The following is a 20,121-nucleotide window of genomic DNA, read 5'->3' as shown; positions in this document are numbered from 1 at the left end:
AGGAAATAATGGACAAATCTTGACTAAGGAACCTAAGACCTCTTCTTTGGTTTACTCTTCATGGGACAGGTTACTTTTCCAAATTGAACTCATGGAGAACCATTTGGAAATACCAGAACTGTCATATTAAGAACCTAAGTGGTACTTTCAGGCCGGAAAAAATCATTGTTTTCATTTATTTGGCCAATTGATAATATTTAATATAAGGTCAAATTCCCAGTGCTTGTCTATCCTCTTCCATCTCCATTTTTATGCCCTTCCTTGAAAGGAGCAGATATATGAAGAGGAGACTTAGGTTTCCCTTTTATGAATGGTATATCCCTTTCTTTTTTTTTTTTGTTAAACTCACTTAGACCTGGAAAATGGTAGCATTAGCTAAATGTCAGCTAGTTGAGGGGTGGGGAATTGAATTGAATTGAAATAGTCACCATGAAATGTAGAGCATGACTGGAGAGCCAGGGTGTTAAACAGGGGTCCTTTTTTTCCCAAGTCCTTTGTGACAGTGTTATGTGATCTCTTCTAGAAGATCATTCTGAAAGACTCAGAACCAAGGAAACCATCCAGTGGGTTTTAGCAGCCTAGGTGGTTCAAATCCTCTTTAGCACCTTTGTTTTCTCTGCCTCAGTTCACTTAGAATGATGTTCTGAGTCACTGTAATTTTCTCCCTGTCTTTGGATACTTAAGCATTTTTTTAAAGTCACAGGGTATGTATATATTTTTCTTTTACCAAGTGTTAGTACTTTTGCTAACAGCTAGTATATGGGTTCTGGGCTAGCTACTTGATTACTTGTAAAATGATTAGCAGGGAACAATATATATTTATATGTGTGTGTATATATATATATATTTAGTATCTTATGTTGTCAGAGCACTTAGAATTTTATTAAGGTACTATATGGTAATTTTGTTTCTTTACTTTGTTCTCCACCCCACATTTATTGAACAGCAAAGTGTGAAAGTAATGTGTCCTATAACTGGTCTCCAGAAGGATTATAACTGCTGTGTTTCTGAACCTTCAACAAGAAGTATGTACATCAGTTTTCAAAAAAGTATGAAATCCCTGGAGATGTGTCCTACCATTTGGAAAGATAGCAAAAACTGAGCATTCTGGCAGGCAGTTTTGCCGGCTGGTGCTTGAGCTAGAGAGCCACACATGGGTCTTAGTGGATTTATGCAGAAAAATAAAGTTCTTTTTAAACAAGATGAAAAATTCCCTTTTTAAAGCAGCAATAGGTAAAAAGGTTGGCTTCATTAACCCTGAGTTGTGTTGCCCCATGTTAGGACAGTTTTATGGTGGGGATGGTAGTGATGGTGAACCTGTTTGCAGTTTGTCTACTTACAGTGACCTTTGCGGTGGCGGTCACAGACAACATCATCTTGTAGGCCTTACAATCACTGTAAAACTAATAGTAGAATGGAGTAGGAACAAAGGACCTACATAGTTAGATGCTTAGATAATTGTTTTACATTTACTTAAGTCTTTAAAATTTTCACAACTGGTGAAAAAGAGCTGTGTTATAAGCAAATATAATCTGTTAAGGAAAACTGCCTGAATTCATATTGGGATTTTTGAGCACCATCTAATGTTTAAAAACTGGATATCACAGGCCATTTTAAAGAACAATAATAAGAAAACTATCTTTTTAAGATAGAGAGATACAAAGCTTAGTCAACCTTATACAAATGGCAAAGCTCGAAGTGTATGAAAGATTGAAAATATTAATGCAGAGGTTTAAGAATTGGTCATCATTTTAGATGTCTTTCAAAATAGATTGTCTTTTAAATATTACACCGAAGAAACCTTAAACATGATGTCGAGTTTGTGAAGGCTGAGTTTCCGGGGGTGGTGGTGGAAATGTATAATATAGAAAACAAGACATTCTTACTGTAAGGAATTTAGAAACCAGGTAAGCAGAACTAGAGGAAATCGCATATAATTCTACCAATCAGAAGATACCGCTATCAATTTTGTTATATTTCTTTCTGGTCATCTCTTTTCTCCTGTGCTTATATTTACTCCCTTCCCCCCCCCCTTTTTTTTAAATCCAATTATTTTGTAATCATCTTTTTCACTCCACAATATTGTAGATCTGTGTCATGACATACTCTCCTCTCTAGGGGCTTCGATTGTTGTATGGCTGTACCATTTAGTCATGTCTCCTAGTACTGAACATAGAGATGTGTTTGCTTTTTTTCCTATCATAAATGATGCTTTGAACATCAATAGCTAGAGCTAAATACTTGTGTATGTAGGTAATGTCCTTTGAAACCTTCCTAGGAGCGGTGGCTTTCTATTCTTATTGCTGAACTGGTTTCTAGAGATGGAATAAATTATATTGTATAGGAACTTTTTTTTTCTTCTAGGTACCAGCATTTATCAGACTAGTAAAAATGTTAGCAAGTGTGCAATGAAGTGGGCATTCTCACAGCCGTGGCAGAAAGTATAATTATCTATGACTTTTTAGAAAGTGATTTGGCTCCATGTACTCTCCCTACTACTGATTTAGGCAGGATGAATGCTGACTGCCCCAGGTGGGCCAACATTATCCTTGTGACTCCAGGTGTCCCAGAAAGAGAGCTCTAGCCTCAGGAAAGACACAGATTTTCCTGGCTTAGCCCACCTGACAGCTAACCACTGGGAATGGGGTGGGCTGGTAGCATCCTTTGGTCAGGTTTTATGTCAAGGGAGGGGAGGAGAGAGAAAGATGGGATGAAGGTAGCAGAACTACTGTCAGTGCAGCTACAAAGGTTAATATAGAATGGTGAAGGGGTGTTTCTTCCAAGGAAGAAATTCTAGATGTGGGGGAAGGTGAAGGGGAAGGCAGCAGTTCTCAAAGTTTTGGGGGTCAGGGCCTCTTTACACTCATAGAGATATTTTGAGGTCCCAAGGAGCCTTTGTTTATGTAGGTTATATCTATTGATATTTATCATTAGAAATTAGAAATATTTAAAACATTAATTTGTTAAAAAACTTACTACATATTATTACAAGTGGCTTTGTGAAAAATAACCATACTTTCTAAACCAAAAGAATTCAGTGAGAATAGTAGCACAGTCTTACATTTTTTGCAAGTCTCTTTGATAGCTGGTCTAGCATCTGCTTCTGCATTCAATGTGTTCTGTGACATTTGGTTGAAATGATGTGAACAAAATCCAGCCTCACAGATACCTGATGGGAAAAAGAAGTATTTTAATAGCCATTTTAGATAATTGTGGCTATTCTTTTTTGATACTCCATCAAAACTTGGTCTTTCTTGAACTTTGAACAGATCTTTTGCCCTTTGGAAAATACTGGTTCACTGAAATCTAAATGTTGATATGTTTCATTATGTAATATCAAAATGTATTCATATTGCCATCAGTCCTGTTAGAACACTCGAGAAGATGTCAAGTTTGTGGCGGTGGGTACAAGTTTTCCAATATTCTAATTTTTTGCTCAAAAGCTTGAATTTTAGTATTGGGAGTAGGTACTGTCCTTTGTTTTCCTTGAAATGACAGACTCTTTTCATTCATCGTTGAGAAAACATCTGCCAAAAATCCAAGTTGGATTAACCGTTGTTAGTCATTCATCTTTGCAAGTAAAATGGTGTTCGATTAGAGTTAGTTCACCTCAACTCAGTCACATAAGTGCTTCTTCTCAGGTAGTCTGTAGGAGTGCTCGTGTATACTACCCATTTTATCACTGGCAATATTCAAGGATTGAGATTTAGAAAAATAATTTTTACTGCTGTGTTATAGACATTCTTAAGTGAAGTTGACCCTTTTTTCTTATTCCTTTTAAACACCTCAGTGCATGGTGGTGAATAATACTACGACTTCTAGTATTGGTGTTACTGCCTTTATTTGTGCTAAGACACCAGCAGTTTTACTCACTGTTTTATCTGCACCGTGAGTGCAAATGTCACCATCTTAGTATTCTTATAGAAATCGTTTGGACTTGGAGGTCTGAGGGCCCCACTTTGGGAACCATTGAAAGAGGTACTTAGACCTATTATATATTATATCTTCTCATGTTCAGGATTGAAAAAAACATGTTTGAGGTAGTAACTGATTCCAGTTAATTTTTTTTACAATTCTCTTATGGTTTTGAGGAGTTTCAGTCCAAAGCAAAAATGCATATTTTATTTTGCTTATGCAGAAGTTTACTAGACAACACTAATCTATAGAATGAAGTGCTAAATCTATTTTTTTTTAAGCCTAAAGAAAATACAAAACTAAAACAGTAAAAATGGTCTAGATGGTATGTTCCCAAAGTAGGCTGAAGAATTTGAGGAAGAAAATGTAATACTCAATAAGTGGTTTTCATTAAGAACAGGATTCTAAAGAAAGTTTACTTTTTAACCTGCAAAGAGATTTGGGACACAGTAAGGGTTAGAGAAATGAGAATAGAAAAATAAACCATTACTGAACAGATATACTAATGCCGTTAATGATGTCCTACTTCCATACAATTTCTTTTCCTTAACATTTGGTAAAATGCCTTAAAAATATTCAGTTTCTGGGGCTTAACTATATTATATTAATAATTAAGATTATAGTTCTCAAAGCAGTGCTTCTTTAAAACTGTGCAAAATTGTTTTCTATGACTTGAACCTAGTTCTGCAGCTAATATCTAATAATAATGGCTTTTCCCCAATTTATGATAGAAAACAGCACAAATGAACAAAGTAAATGTCTGTTAGTGCTGTGGTCCCCAACGCCCAGGGACCGTGGTCTGTGATACTGATACTGGTCTGTGATACTGATACTGGTCCATGGTCTGTTAGGAACCAGGAAATAGCCAGGAGGTGAGCGGTGGGCAAGTGAAGCTTCACCTGTATTTACAGCCGCTCCCCGTCGCTGGCATCACCGCCCGCCCGAGCTCCGCCTCCTGTCAGATCAGCGGCAGCATTAGATTCTAGCAGGAGCGCTAGCCCTGCTGGAAACCGCACATGGGAGGGAGGGATGTAGGTTGCGGCTCCTTATGAGAGTCTAAGGCCTCATGATCTGGGGTGGAGCTGAGCGGTGATGCTGGTGCTGGGGAGCGGCTGCAAATATGGATTATCATTGGCAGAGGTTTGACTGCACAATAAATGTAATGTGTTTGAATCACCCCCAAACCATCCACCCCACCCTGCAGTCCATGGAAAAGTTGTCTTCTATGAAACTGGTCCCTGGTGCCAAAAAAGTTGAGGATTGCTGTATTAGTAGATGAAAACACATAATGCTTAGTTCATTAACTTTTTTTAAATCAACACACATAATTGTGTTTTAAAAAATGCATACGTAATGGGCTGGGCGCGGTGGCTCACGCCTGTAATCCTAGCACTCTGGGAGGCTGAGGCGGGAGGATCGTTTCAGCTCAGGAGTTCGAGACCAGCCTGAGCAAGAGCAAGACCCTGTGTCTACTAAAAATAGAAAGAAATTATCTGGACAATTAAAAATATATAGAAAAAATTAGCCGGGCATGGTGGCACGTGCCTGTAGTCCCAGCTACTCGGGAGGCTGAGGCAGGAGGATCGCTTGAGCCCAGGAATTGGAGGTTGCTGTGAGCTGTGACGATGCCACGGCACTCTAGCCCGGGCAACAGAGCGAGACTCTGTCTCAAAAAAATAAATAAATAAAAAAATAAAAAATACGTATGTAGTAATAGCATTTCTTGGTAGTACTCAGTTTGTGTGACGGAATAAATATTGGATTTTATGGTGTTCGAATTAGTTATCTTTTGCTCTGTAACAAATTTAGCAGCTTGAAACAACAGACATTATCTCACAGTCTCTGTGGTGAGGAATCTGCGTGCGGTTTTACGTTGGGCGCGCTGTGCGGTGAAGGGGCCGGGGTGGCTGCAGTCATCTCAAGGCTGGACAGGGAGAGAATCCATCTCCAAGCCCACTCACAGTTGTTGGCAGGATTCATCTCTTCACAGGCTGTTGGACTGAAAACCTCACTTTCTGGCCGGCTGTTGGTCAGAAGCCCTTTTCGGTTGTTTGCCACGTGGGCCTCTCCGTAGGGCGGCTCACCACAGGCAGCTGCTTCCGTCAGAGCAATAGGAAGAGCAGGAGAGTGAGCAAGGCAGGCACTATAGTCTTTTTGTAACCTAATCGCAGAGGTGACATCCATTGCTTTGCCCGTATTCTGTTCATTGGAGGTGTCAGTAGGTCCAGGGGAGGGAATTTTACAAGGGTATGAATACCAGGAGGTGAGGATTATTGGGGCCATTCTAGAGGCTGCCTGCCACAGTGCGGGAACATGACTGCCTTCTCTGAGCTGCGGCACACAGACAATGGCTATGCAAGGAGAATGGCGGTTTCAAAAGTCCAAGTGCTATGGCGAGTGAAAGCGCTTTGGTAGCCCTGCTCTGCTGCTTGTCTTGCTTTCTGACACATGCTATATGTAAGAATTAATATTACCTTCATTTAAGAAATCTGTTCTTTTAGAAATTACATTCTGCCGTATATTCTGAGATGAAAATTTATTAGGAAAAAGACAAAATTACAATTTTAGGGCCAATTTTTCTAGTGGAGAAAAATCTCAAATTCTGTAATTACACGGAAAGTAAGCAGTATAGCGAGTAGGGGGTTTTTAAAAATCATTTTTAGCATTTGTGATGTTTTAAAAACATAATCCTTGGCTTTATTAAAAAATGTAGAGTTAGATCTCCTCCAGATGCAGTTTAGAAATGTAGCTTTGTTATATTAAAAGGCAAACATAGTACAATTTAAATCTATAGACTGTACTTTATGGTTGGGATGTTTTTATTTACTTTTAAATTTGTTTTTGCTTTTTGGGAGACTTATTATGATCTCAGATTTTAAAGCCCTTTAAAATTGTGAAAGCTGGAGAATTCAGGCCGTGATGACCTTTCCTTGTAGAGGAAGGAAGCCTATCTTCCTTGGTACCTGAATAACATTTTTTTATGCTTTTGATAAAATGTAACTTTTGCAGTGTATTCTTTTCTGTTTGTTTTAAATCGTACTGCTTACTAGGTAAAGTGCTTCTGTTTGTTTTTAGACTTACGAATTATGTAACATGGAACAGGCAAGATTAAACCGTGATACTTAGCAACTTTGCTTTTAAAAGAAATCCATAAAAAGAAATTTGTTTCTCCCCACATGGATTTTGATGTGTTGCTTTTTCTCCCCCTGATAAATTTTACTTAAATCCGTGATCATCTTGCCATTTAGCGTTGTGGTTTGTGTTAGGCTGTGTGTAAATGTGTTTAACATAGATGTCTCTATAACAGGAATCCTATCCATCTTCTTCACCCATATGGTTTGTGGACTCTGATGACCCAAATCTGACATCAGTTCTGGAACGTCTAGAAGATACTAAGAACAACACGTTGGTGAGAAAATAAGCCAAGCTACTGTTTTTGTTTTTTTTTTTTTTTAGAATGAACATTTTATACCACACTTAAGCGTTAAGAGATATTTTGATATGAAAAGCATGATTAATGATTATTTGATAATCTTAGAGGGGTTAAAGGACCAGAGAGTGTATGTGTTTAAATCCTTCAAATTCTGTTTATTACCCGGTCTCTCTTTTTTTTATTTCCCACGAGTATACCCTTAATTTAGATTAGGAATTAAGGGTCTCTTTTCCCTGAATTCTAACCATTAAAGTGAGCATTTTGGGAGATACCACTAGCTGAGGTGGGAAGTGGAATAAGACCAAGGCAGGTGTAAAGGAGGATGATAGAATGACACTAGTATTAGGGAATGGGTCTTTCTTTCAAGGGTCTGCAAGTCTGAGGTAAAAACCAAAAGTATTCAAATAGAAAGCTTTTTTGTTTTTAATGTGTAAAGAAATGTAACTTTCCATTTCATGAAAATTTTAAAAACCTTTTTCTTTGATTATAAAACTTGTAAGCAGCCATTGCGAGAAAACTAGTAAAATACAGAAAAGCAAAAAGAAGAAAATAAAAATCTCACATAGTTTTTCTATGTAATGTAACCACTGTTGACATGATGGGTATTGTCTACTAGTGTTTTTTTTCTTTGCTAGTAAAATAAATGTACTCTTATGCATATGTTTAAATAGTTGAGGTCATATTCAATATAGTTTTGTAGCCTTTAAAAAAGTTAACATTGTCGTTGTATTTTCCCATGATGTCATAAAGTTCTTATAGAAAAATAACAATCATTATTTGCAGGTGACATGATTGTTTACTAAAAAACGTTCAAAGAAACTAACTGAAAAAAATTTTTAAGATGACTTGTTAAAAGTTCTATTATATAAAAACCAAGGCCGGGCGCGGTGGCTCACGCCTGTAATCCTAGCACTCTGGGAGGCCGAGGCGGGAGGATTGTTTGAGCTCAGGAGTTCGAAACCAGCCTGAGCAAGAGCGAGAGAGACCCCGTCTCTACTAAAAATAGAAAGAAATTAATCGGACAACTAAAAATATATAGAAAAAATTAGCCGAGCATGGTGGCACATGCCTGTAGTCCCAGCTACTCTGGAGGCTGAGGCAGGAGGATCGCTTGAGCTCAGGAGTTTGAGATTGCTGTGAGCTAGGATGACGCCACGGCACTCACTCTAGCCCGGGCAAAAGAGTGAGACTCTGTCTCAAAAAAAAAAAAAAAAAATCAATAGCTTTTCCAAATTTCAGCTATAATCAGAAGATACAGAGATAAAGTGTTTTATTGACAATTATAAAAATTAAATACTGAGGAATAAACTTAGATGTACAGAGCTTGTATCAAGAAAACTACAACATTTTGCTGAGTGGAATGAAAGACTTGAATATTATGTTCCTAGATGGGCAGACTCCATATTAAATATGTCAGTTATATTCATGTCTTCATATTAATTTATAAATAAAATACAATTCTAGTATAAATCCCAGCAAATTTATTTTTGGAACTTGACAAATGACTCTAAAATTTGTTTAGAAGAGTAAATAATAAAAAATAAAATTATACAAAGGTAATAAGAGACTTGCCCAACTAGATGTTAAATAAGATACTGTGTACTGGCCCTGTACCAGACAGAGAAAGGCAAGAGAAGCTTAGAACCAGAGTCACGCAAATGAGAATTTAGATAAAGTAAAGGTGGTATTTTAATTCACTAAGAATGGATAAATTATTCCATAAATAGTTTTGGGAGCACTGGCCATTTAACTCAGATTTTTGTCAAACTAAGTTATAGATTGTTTAAAGACAGAAGAACATCAGTTTGAAGATATTTTAGGAGTTAAGGCTGGTATGGAGAGTGATGAAGGTAAGAGGTAAAAATTAAAAGCTAGACAGACATATGTTCACTTCTCCAGCAGGGGATGATGAAAAAGAGTGGTAGACGCAGCCTTATTACTGCCGTGTCCTTTTAGGGGTCGCCTCCAAAGATCTAAAGATACCAGTTTTATAATAGCAAAAATGAGTCAAGTTATTTTTCAGTGTCTAAAATATTACATAAAAATGCTCCTAAAGTTAAATGAAATAGGATATAAAATTGGGCCTAATTTTATAAAAAGTAGATACATTCGCATGAAGGGAAAAACAATTTACTTTCCACTTTATCTTACAGCCTCTGCCAGTTTCTCATAGTCTAGTTTCTTGATAAAATAAGCTATATTTCTTCATCTTTAATTCACTTATTATAACCTGGATTCTGCCTTCATTGTTGCACTAAATTTATCTCTTAGTTGCCAAATCCAGTGGCTCCTTCTTCAGTTCCAAAATTGACCCCTCTACAGCATTTTGATACTGTCGATTATTCCCTTGTTGAAATATTTCCACAAACATGTATTACTTAATGTTCACCAGTAAAGAGTTGGTTAAATAAAAATTATGGCATAGAATATTGTGTGTAATCTGGCCCCTTGTGTATACAATGTTGTAAAAAAAATCTGTATCTATGCTTGTGTACTTACTTACCCCCCACCCTCCCGGGTAGATGGATATAGGAAACTGTTAATAGTAGAACACAGAAAAATATTTTTTAAAAAATTGATTGGCTTCTGTGCCAGACTCTGTGATAAGTGTTGGGTATAAAAGACAAATAAGGCGTGTCCCTGTCCTCTGGGAACTGATAATCTAATGGGACTTATGTCAGATCCCTGCCTACTGTTTTTATTTTATCACCCTGCCTTGGTCTCCTCTGATCTCTTCCTTGAACTTCCTCTTCTCACTCTGCTTTGTCTGAGTAATCTCTTCCATTCCCGTTACTTAAGTCATGACCTATATTCCAGGGATTCCTAAATCTGTGTCTCTAGCTAAAATTTATCTTCAGAGTTTCAAACCCATGTATCTGTCTATGCATTATATATATGTTAAGGGTATATCACTTGGATGTGCCATGGGTTTCCAGATAATGACATTTAAATTTACACTCATCTGCCTCCTAGCACTCCTAACTACCCCCATCATGTTTTCTCTCAGTAATTCTCCTTGTGACAGTGTGTGGGACAAAGTGCAGTAATGAAACTAGTCACTCAGGCCTGAACGTGGGAGCTGTCATATAGTTCTTTTTACACCACTGTTCCCGACCCCCAAACTATCTAGTAAGTTTCTAAGACCTGTCCATCTACCTTCTGAATATTTCTTAAGTTCTTCCTTGTGATCTTAGTTTCTTCCCTCCATCCCTCAAACACTTCTTCTTTTTTTTTTTTTTTTGGCAAGAATATAAAATTGAAACTCCTAGAAGATACACTACCCTGTTTTTCTTGTTTGGTGCGACTCCGCCACCCTGCTGCTTCTCCCGCAGCACTCCTGTAGATCCTCCTGTGCTGGGGGTTGGAGTGTCCAGGTCCAGCACCTGCCTCATCTTGATTATGTCCTTAGCACAAAACAGAGCTCAGTGGATGGGTAACAAATCCACAGTGGGGCTTTGCTTCCTTTTAAGTGCGAGGATTTTTGTTTGATACTAATTTACTGTTCAGCCTTCCTCATTTCCACTTGTTCCTTAGTCCACTTTGGAAAGCCTTTGCTTTGTTAACCTCTAATCCTGTGTCTTCTTTCTTAGTCCTTCATAAACCTAGTTCCTTCTCTTCATCTGTTTTATGGTCAGAGACACCTAGGAAACCGTTCCTGACCAAGTGAAGTAAGTTGCCTTATTAGATCCCATTTGAATCTACTAAGTATTGACCATTCTTCTTAAACTGTAATTGGTAAACTTATACATTGAAAAAAATTTTAGACAATGGAAAACATGTTTGTGCACATAATTTACCTTGCTTACTTGCTTAAAGTAAATGTGCTTACAAAATAATCTGGGTTTAAAAATGGAAATGTACAGTTATTCTTTGCAGTTGTCCTAGTGAATTATTTATTTTTTTAAGATACTTAAGATCTTAAGATTCTTAAGAGCCTACTAATCGTCAAATGTTTTCACAGGTTTTATTTAATCTTTACCATTCTGGAAAAGTTTTAATTTCTTTGTTTTACAGATGGGCAGACTCAAACTCAGGGAGTTAGACACCGTATCAAGGGTCATCTAGATTCCCTTCCCAGGCTCTGCCTGCTAGATCACATTTGCCTCTGTATTTCTAAATGACGTGACTGGGACGTGTGATTCTGTGATCCATGTGCAACAACACTGCCTGTGTTTTATAGCTTTATTAATGCGTTAATGTTCTCTTGTCTGAAGTTGGCAGCTAGAAATTGGGCACTGTCTGGAACTCCCTTCCTCTGCTTTTTTGTTGTTACTCTGCCAGGTGTGAGTTGTAGGGATTTTACCCCAAACCATGGTAACTTTCTTTCACTAGCAGCCCCTAAAAATGTTTTAAAGACTGGTATTTTACCTGTAGGCTGCAGTTGAGCAGTAGCAAACTTTTCATTTCCTCCTGCATTGATTACAGTCGTCATAGCGTTATTCATGTCTTCTGGGGCTCTTTAACGTGATGCTTATTTACCGAAATGTGTTTTGTAGCTTCGTCAGCAATTGAAGTGGTTGATATGTGAACTCTGCAGATTATATAACCTTCCTAAGCACCTGGATGTTGAGATGCTAGATCAACCACTACCCACGGGTCAGGTAAAGTAAAAACTCTCTCAAGCAAAAGTAAAACTGGGATGATTTTTCTTTTTATTATTATACGTATTTAGAAGTTAGTTTTTGTGTTCCTGTTAAATTGTTCTGTTTGTTTTGTTTTAGCTACTAAAACTAAGATTTTCATTCTTTGGAGCTACTGGTATTTGCCACGACAGGCAAACAATTGGCCCCTCCCTACCACCACCTTTTTTGTTCTTAACATTCCTGGTTTCCATAAATGTTCCTTGATTCTTTGCGAATTCAGTTACCTTCACCCGGAATGCCACCTCCTTAAGTCTGTCTGGGCTTCTTAAGGAGTAACCTGAGTGCATCAAAGTTTCCGCTAGCTCACCACCACCACTGACTTCTCTGGATTTCTACATTGACCTGTTTAGGCATCGACTGTTGACTTTTTACTATAATAAATGAGTATTGAGCCCTTATACCACCCACTGACCCACCTACCTCCCCTTCCTAAAATATCATCTTCAGTCATGAATGATCACCGTTTATCATTAGAGTCAAGTTTTCTGTTATGCTATGTCCTTTCTTGTGAACTTTTTGTTTTACAGTGTCTTCCTGTAATTCCTAGTTTTAAAAAAATTATGTTCTGTCCCTTTCTGTGAGCTCTCCCTCTGTCCTACACCAGTTTTGGCCGGTTGTTCTCTGGCCGGCTGCACAGCTGTCATCTTGAGGATTTTCTTGTCTGCTCTCCTAGAGGAGATCCGTTGTTTCCCGGATCTCATGACGCCTTTCTGGCTCACCCTTTCTCGCCGTGCCTGAGTACATCCTCCAGTAAAACACTAAGGAAGCGTGGAGAGGTACATTTTCTGAGTTCTAGCTTCTGAAAAAGTACGGTCTAGAGTTTGGGTTTTAGAGCCAGACCGCCATGGGTTTGAATCTTGGTTCTGTTGCTTGTTAGCTGTGTGTCTTTGGGTAATTACCTAATCACTCTGCCTCAATTTCCTATTTGTAAAACGGAGGAAATGGTAGTAGTACCTATATTTTTGGGGAGTTGTAAGGATTAAATGAGTTGGTGTATGTAAATTATTTAGAACAGTGCCCAGTGCATAGTATATTTTCAATAAATGGTAACCTCTGTTACATTCTGCCCTCACGATTGTTTGAATCTGTAATTTTAGGTTGAAGATAATTTTACCTCAAAATTTCAGACTGTGCTTTTATCTTCTAACAGTGGTGGTATTGAAGCCTGATGTCATTCTGTGTTTTACTCATTTATGTATGACTTTCTTTCTTGAAGCTTTTAGGAATTTCTTTTCCTTAGTGTTCTGAAATATCACAGTGATGTACTTAGCTGTGGGTCTTTTTTCGTTGACTGTGCTGGGTACTCAGTATGGGTAGGCCTTTTCAAATTTGGAATCTTGAAATAATCTTGTTTTTTTTTTTTTTTACTAACTTTCTCCTTTCCATTTTATTTATTCACATTGGAATGCCTGCTAATTGGATTTTAGACATCTTGGCTTGAGTTGTATCTCTTACATTATTTCTAAATTCTACCTTTTAATTCTAAATTCTGGAATATTTTTCTTTCAACTTTTGGAAATTTTATTTGGACAGCCATAACTTTAAGTTTTGTTTTGGTTATTTATTGCCTGCTTAACCAATTACCCCAAAACTTAATGGCATAAAACAACAATTTTATCTATCTCTTGCTGTTGTATGGGATAGCTAGGCTTACCAGACAGTTTTCCTGCTGGTCTCATTTGGGGACTCGCACTGTGCATTAGATGGTGGCTGGTACTGGCCTCATGTGGACGTTCGCTGCACTGGGATGTCTGAGACGGCTTCTTCACCGCCAGGTCTGTCTCGGCGTTTTTTCACATGGCCTTTCTCCACGTGGCACCTCATCCTCCTGGGCCTCTTCACGTGGCTTCTCTTTCTTCAGGACGATAGTCTGAACTATTCCGTTTCTCTGGAGAAGCAGTCTTCTGGTCTCTTGCCTAAGGCAGATGTGTCTGTCTGGATTCTGCTTAAGGAGATGTGGGAGAGCAGTATGTTTTAGGGGCTGGAAAATGTGTTCTATCTGCAGGCTTTTGGTTAATCTCTCTGTTCTCAGTGCTACCTGTCACTCCCACTCTCCAGTGTACCTGGTGTCTCAGTCTAGAGCCCCTCCGGGGTGCCGAGGGGCAGCTTAGCCTCGTTATCAGGTTCCCTCTGCACCTTTATTTGCTTTGCTCCATTAATTACCATTCCTGCATTTACTGTCATCTTCTAGTGTAGGTGAATTCTTTTCTGTCAGTAACCTTATTCCTTTGTTGTTATTTTGTGTTTATACAATGTTTATTCTTCACTGTAATTCTGGTGGAGCCTCAAGAAAGAGAGAATATGGGAGAAATATGTTCTATGTTCGACTTTCCTTCTCTGGGATGTCTGCAACTTGTGTTTTTCACTTAGTAATAATGCATATGGATCTACTGTTTTTTCATGATTGTGCCTATAATTTTATTTAGGGATATAACAGTTTGTGAAGTACATGATAGTTTCCTAATTTTGAATCATCCTTGCGTTCCCATAATAAACACTGTTAGAAAGGATATGGTAATACTTTATTTTTGGATTTTTAACTTCTATATTAAGTGAGATTGTAATATAGTTTTGCTTGTGGCTCTTGTTTCATTTCAGTATCAGGGCTATGCTGGCCAATCACTTGGGAAGCTTTACGTCTTCTTTCTATGATCTAGGACAGTTTAAACCAGTAATTTTCAACCAAAGGTAATTATTGCCTCCCATGGGACATTGAACATATGCGAAGACGTTTTCGGTTGTCACAACTGGCTGTGGTGAAGGGGTGCTATTGGCATTTCGTGGGTAGGGGGATGATACTAAACGTCCTACAACGTACCCAACAGCTCCCCTCAACAAAGAATTATCTGGTCCGATAATATATCGCCATCACTGAGGTTCAGAAACCCTGCTTTAAATAAGTATCTGAGCCTGATCCTTTCTGGAAGATAAGTCTTCGATTATCTTTTCTTTGTGTTGGTCTGTTCAGATTTTCCACTTCTTCAGTCAGTTTTAGTAACTTTAGATCCAAAAAAGAAGAATGATCACTTCATCTATACTTCTGAAGCTGTTGTAAAGATGTCAAAGTATTTTCACTTTTTGAATAATCTTCATATGTGGTTATACCCTCTTTTTATTTCTAAAGTTATTTTCTTTGCCTTGATGACTTGTCAGTGGCTCGTCTGCTTTTATTATATTGGTCTTTTGAAATAGTTTTATTTTTTAAATCTAGGATGTTTTTCTTTTCTTGTGTTTTAATTATTTCTCCCTTTTTATTTTGCTTTTTCTAGCTTAGCAGATTAATGTAATTTAAATTGCTTTTTTAACAAACACGTAAGGGTATACATTTCTTGGAGTGCCATTTGACTTTATTGCCTAAGTTTTAAAATTTAGTATATTTTCCAAATAGTTTGTATGTCCTAAGTTGTTTTATTCCATCTTTTGTTCACATTACCCTTACTGTTAAAACTTCTTATTGTGAAATATAACATGTATTGAAAATGGGTAAAACGTAAGTTTAGTGTAACGCAGTGAATACTTGGGAACTACCACCAGGTGAAGGAGCAGAGCACTGTGAGCACTGTGGGGACCTTCTGCAGGTCCTTCCAGGGCCTTGTCCCTCTGGATGTCATGCTTTCCTCTAGGTTTATCGCTCACGTATGCATTCTAGAGCAATACAGTGTTGCCTGCGTTCAAGCATTCTGTTAAGGGTAATACTGTATGTATTTTTCATCTTTGTTTTGCTCAATATTGTGTGTGAAATTCGTTCGTACTGTGTGTGCTGTAGTTCTTTTTCATTGCTGTGTTTATGCCATAACATTATCCGTTTGACTGTGCATAAAAATTTGTGGTGTTTTCAGTGTTTTGCTATTAGGAACAGTCTCACTATGATTCTTTTTTTTTTTTTTAATTTTTTGATACACATAAGGAGGCAAATATGATTTTTGTCTGTATTTCATGGTACCCCTGTGCAAGCATGTCTCTGGGGCACATACTTAGTTGGATTATTGGGGCATGAGGATCAATTTCTTCTTTAACCCAAGATTTATCTAGGAAATAAACTTTAGAAAACATTTGTGGGTAGCTTTTGGGTTATATTTAGTTTGTCAACATGGTCAGAGACTACAGCCTGTGACCTCTCAGCTGCATTATCAGCAATTGCTTAGACTTACTGTTGGTGTCACTGTTGTCTTTGTGGTTTTGTTTTGTTTGTAGAGTTGGGGTCTCACTGTGTTGCCCAGGCTGGTCTCAAACTCCCAGCCTTAACTGATTTTTCTTCCTCGGCTTCCCAAAGTGCTGGGATTGCATCACAGGCCACTGCGTTGGCCTGTTGTCCTTGTTTTTTGCTGTTTCTTATATTTCATGGTCCCCTGCTCCCTGGTCTCCAAGTATAGCCCTGAATAATACCCTGATTTTTTTCTTCCTAGGAGGGTTTGTGGGAATGTGTATGGAGAGTGTTCCTTGAATACTTGATGTTTTTTTCATTCAACAAATGTCTGGTTCTGTAAAAAGTACTCTGTGTTGGTGTAGAGGATCAAGTAGTGAACACACACAGGTGCGGTTCCTGTCCTGATGGAGCTAGCATGGGATTCTAAATAAGAATTCTTTACGAGGCTCTAAATAATTGAGGCCCTTCGCAGTTGTCTACGCTTTGTCTTCGGGTATTTATTGTTACAAATGGGAAGTCTGATGCCTGTCTGATTCTTACTTCTTTCTGTATATTTTATTTTTTCCTTTTTTTCTCTGTAACTGTAAAGTATGAAGCTTTACTTTTTAGTATTCCTTTGAAGTGTTCAGAGCCACCTAATATTCTGAAGTCTTTCTGTACCTTGGCAACATTTGTCTCTTTTACTCCTTTTTATTTTTTTCCTTCCATCCTCTGGGTGAACACTGGATCTCTGTATCTTCCATGCCCTTAACTATTCTCTTAATTCCATCTCCTCTGCTTTTTCCCGTCTCCTCCTCTCCATCTTCTCAGGCGACGGCACAGTTTGGTCTTTGTAGTCACAAATGCTTGCTCAGTCAAGCCCATTGTGCTGTGGCCCTTCTACTGAGGTTTGGTTTTGTGTTTTTGACGCGGGGTGGGAGGATCTTGTTTTTGACCTCTCAGAGGTTCCTAGATGAGGTATGTAATTGATAAATATCAATTTTGATATGTGTGTCTTCAGAATTGTCACTCTTCTCTGCTGTGGCCTCCCGCCTGGTTTGCAGAGCTGTGCTCTTCTGTGTCGTGAGGGTGGGAAGTGCTGGTGGGTAGCTTCCAGCTCCCAAGTAAAAGGAAGAGACAGAGTCTGTTAGGAGATTTTGCTGCTGCGGTGAGTTATGTTATTAATAAAAACATTCTTTTCTCTTTGGTTCTGACACCTGTAGTAAGAGGCCTCGAGGTGGACTTCCTGTATAGGAGGGCGATCCTTACTGACTGTAGTTGGGACAAGTACAGCAAAGAATGTGTAAAGTGGCCCCTCCGTTGTCCGGACTGGGTTGTGGCTTTCTCAAGACTCGCAGTCTGATTCCATCTGCTTTATGTCTTCTAACATTTCCCTATAGTTGTGGTTCGCTGATGGTGCCCTTCTTGTGTTTGCTGTTTTCCTAGTGCCGTGACATTACTTTTTTTTTTTTTAAATAAAATTCTTCTGTCATTTTAGTGGGGTTTTGGAAAGCAGGCCAGGGCACATCTTGAAATGAAATTCATCTTAGGATTTTACAACCCTACCTGGCTTTGTGTTTTGGTTAAATTACTTACCCTTTTTGAGGGGGTGGGGCTCAGCTTACTCATTTGTGAAATGAAGGATAAGGATGGGGTTATTGGTCACAGACCTGGTTGCATGTCAGAATCATGTCAGATTGCTTTTTAAAAGCAGATTCTTTAGGGTAGGCTTTGAAATTAGCATTTTAAAAAATGATTTCTGTCACTGGGGCTTTTAGGCTAGGTATATTCTTTAGATACCCCAAACAGTCTGATTTGGAATGTCCAAGTTACAGAAGTGAAAAGCGGTGAATTGTAACATTTTGGGAGCTGCTGCTTGCTTCATTTTCTCATTCAGTTTCTAGGAGACAAATAATGTCTAAAGAGACACAGATTTAAAGCAAATATAAGTTTATTCTGCATGGGCATGTGTGCCCATGTGAAATTCTCCAGCTCACTAATCTAGAAGAGTTATAATATCCTTGTGATAATGGATTTTTTTCCCTTAAGAATTATGCCATCAGAGTAAGAACAGATGCTTAGTACTGCTGAGATCTTTGTTGGTATGATTTGATCTCTGGAACCCAGTTTCTTGATCTTTTAGATATTCTGGGTACCAGCCTAAGCTGGCCTTTCTGGTTGGAGATGCATGTATGTACCGTGTCCTAGAGAACTACGCGCTGGCCCAGGAAACTTGTCTTTTTAAACTGCGCCAAAACTGCGTATTGAAGGCCTTTCCTGCAACTCGGTTAAATTCATTTGTGAAGGAGTGGTAAATTATGTCTTATAGAGAAGTGTTCTGTAGTAAATAGCATGTTTTTTTTAAAAATTGGCTCTTCAGTGAAGTGGTGATTATTTCATTTTTAGTTTTGTAAAGTATCTGTTTTATGAAGTGTCTATTAGAAAACATCTGATCTTTTAAAATGTAAGGCAGTTGAATTTATGTAAAGAATATAGGCTTTTCAAAGTCGAAAAGGTAGCTATTTTAAGGAATCAATAGGTTGGGATATTTATTTTAAACAAAATAAGTCATTGACCTTGGATATAGAGCCATATAATAGTAAAATGTTTTCTTATTTTAAATTAGATCATGTTTTAAAATTTTCAGTTTTGCCTGATTGCCTTTATTCATTCCTCAGGCATCTATTAAGTTGAATTGTTCACAATTGTTTCTTTTTTAAAAGCCGGTAGATTTTATTTGTCAAAGATAGATGTAAAAATAATTGTTTTAATTTTAATAAGCTGTTAGTGGAACTGCAGTGACAGATAAATAGTTTCTCTAAAGCTGTGGCACCAGCCTTCTAATGTGTGCAGCCTGTTCATGTTTGTTCTGTGCAGCCCTGGCACGTGCTTTCTCTATTTCAGAACGGGATAACGGAAGAAGTGACTTCAGAAGAAGAGGAGGAGGAAGAGATGGCTGAAGTAGGTATTTTATGTAAGAATAAAATTTTATAAATATCTTCATTTTCGAACATCTTAGTAATTCTCTAATGTGGAGTAATGAAAAGCACTTTGTATTTGGAATGCAATATATAATTTCTAAGCTCTGGCATTGCCTCTAACTAATGATATACCTTTGAGGAAATTGCTTTATCTGAATTCCTTGGATTTGATTGCCTAGAAAATAAAAGCTCTTAACATTTACCACTAAAATTGTATTTACATTTAATAGTAATCAATACTTAACCTGTATTCGGTTATTTTTAGGAAGAGGAACTACTAAGTTTAAAAAGTTCTGTATTTGCATAAAAGGTGAATTTGAGAACATTTCAAGGACTACTTGCCAGGAACAGTGAAACCATCTCTTGTTGAAAAATCAACTAAGAATTTTCTGTCAATCCATGAAAACTGCTAGAACAGAATGCCTGAGACTGGGTAATCTATAAGGAACAGAAATTTATTTTCTCATAGTTTTGGGAGTTGGTAAGTCCAAGAATGAGTTGTTGGCCATTTGGTGTCTGGCGAGCCTTGTCGTGTCCTCACGTGGCAGAACTGGAAGGACAGGAGGGCGTGGCGTGCCGGCCAATGTCCTGCGAAGCCTCATTTGTAAGGGCCTTAACCTCAGCAGAGAGCAGGGAGCTCTCGTGACCTAATCACCTCGTAAGGGCCCTGCCTCTTCATATCATCACACTGGCAACACCTGAATTTTGGAGGGGACACATTCAAAGTAGAGCAGATTCCAAAGATGTTGAGCTTAGGCCAGTCAGTGTCCGTCATTGATGTAATTTTAGAGGTTTTCAGGCTCTGAAGCTTTGCATTTAAATTCAAACCTCGGAATGAAGACCTGTCTCTGTGTTGATCACATAGAAGATGTATGAATTCTGTGGTCTTGAATTTAAAACATTTTTTTAAACATTTTTTTCTGTTTTGGATCTTAGAATTTTTTTTTTTTTTTGAGACAGAGTCTCACTGTGTTGCCCAGGCTAGAGTGCCGTGGCGTCAGCCTAGCTCACAGCAACCTCAGA

At 38.1% G+C, this 20,121-nt stretch overlaps 1 protein-coding gene across 2 annotated transcripts in view; it reads left to right on the top strand.

Moving 5' to 3' along the window:
• Nucleotides 1-20,121, top strand: part of UBE2Q2 (ubiquitin-conjugating enzyme E2Q family member 2) — a 57,483-nt gene that overhangs the window by 5,701 nt on the left and 31,661 nt on the right. The window contains exons 2-4 of one of the 2 annotated variants that reach the window (XM_012651902.1): nt 7,223-7,324; nt 11,845-11,949; nt 19,022-19,078. In XM_012651902.1, the coding sequence (XP_012507356.1) occupies nt 7,223-7,324; nt 11,845-11,949; nt 19,022-19,078 (264 nt within the window). The remainder of the gene's footprint in view (nt 1-7,222; nt 7,325-11,844; nt 11,950-19,021; nt 19,079-20,121) is intronic. The other variant, XM_012651903.1, reaches the window with a different exon arrangement.

Source organism: Propithecus coquereli, unplaced genomic scaffold, assembly GCF_000956105.1.
Source record: "Propithecus coquereli isolate 6110/MARCELLA unplaced genomic scaffold, Pcoq_1.0 Scaffold372, whole genome shotgun sequence".
Lineage (NCBI taxonomy): Eukaryota > Metazoa > Chordata > Mammalia > Primates > Indriidae > Propithecus > Propithecus coquereli.
Note: the sequence above shows the minus strand (reverse complement) of the source record. Positions and strands in the feature narration are given on the sequence as shown.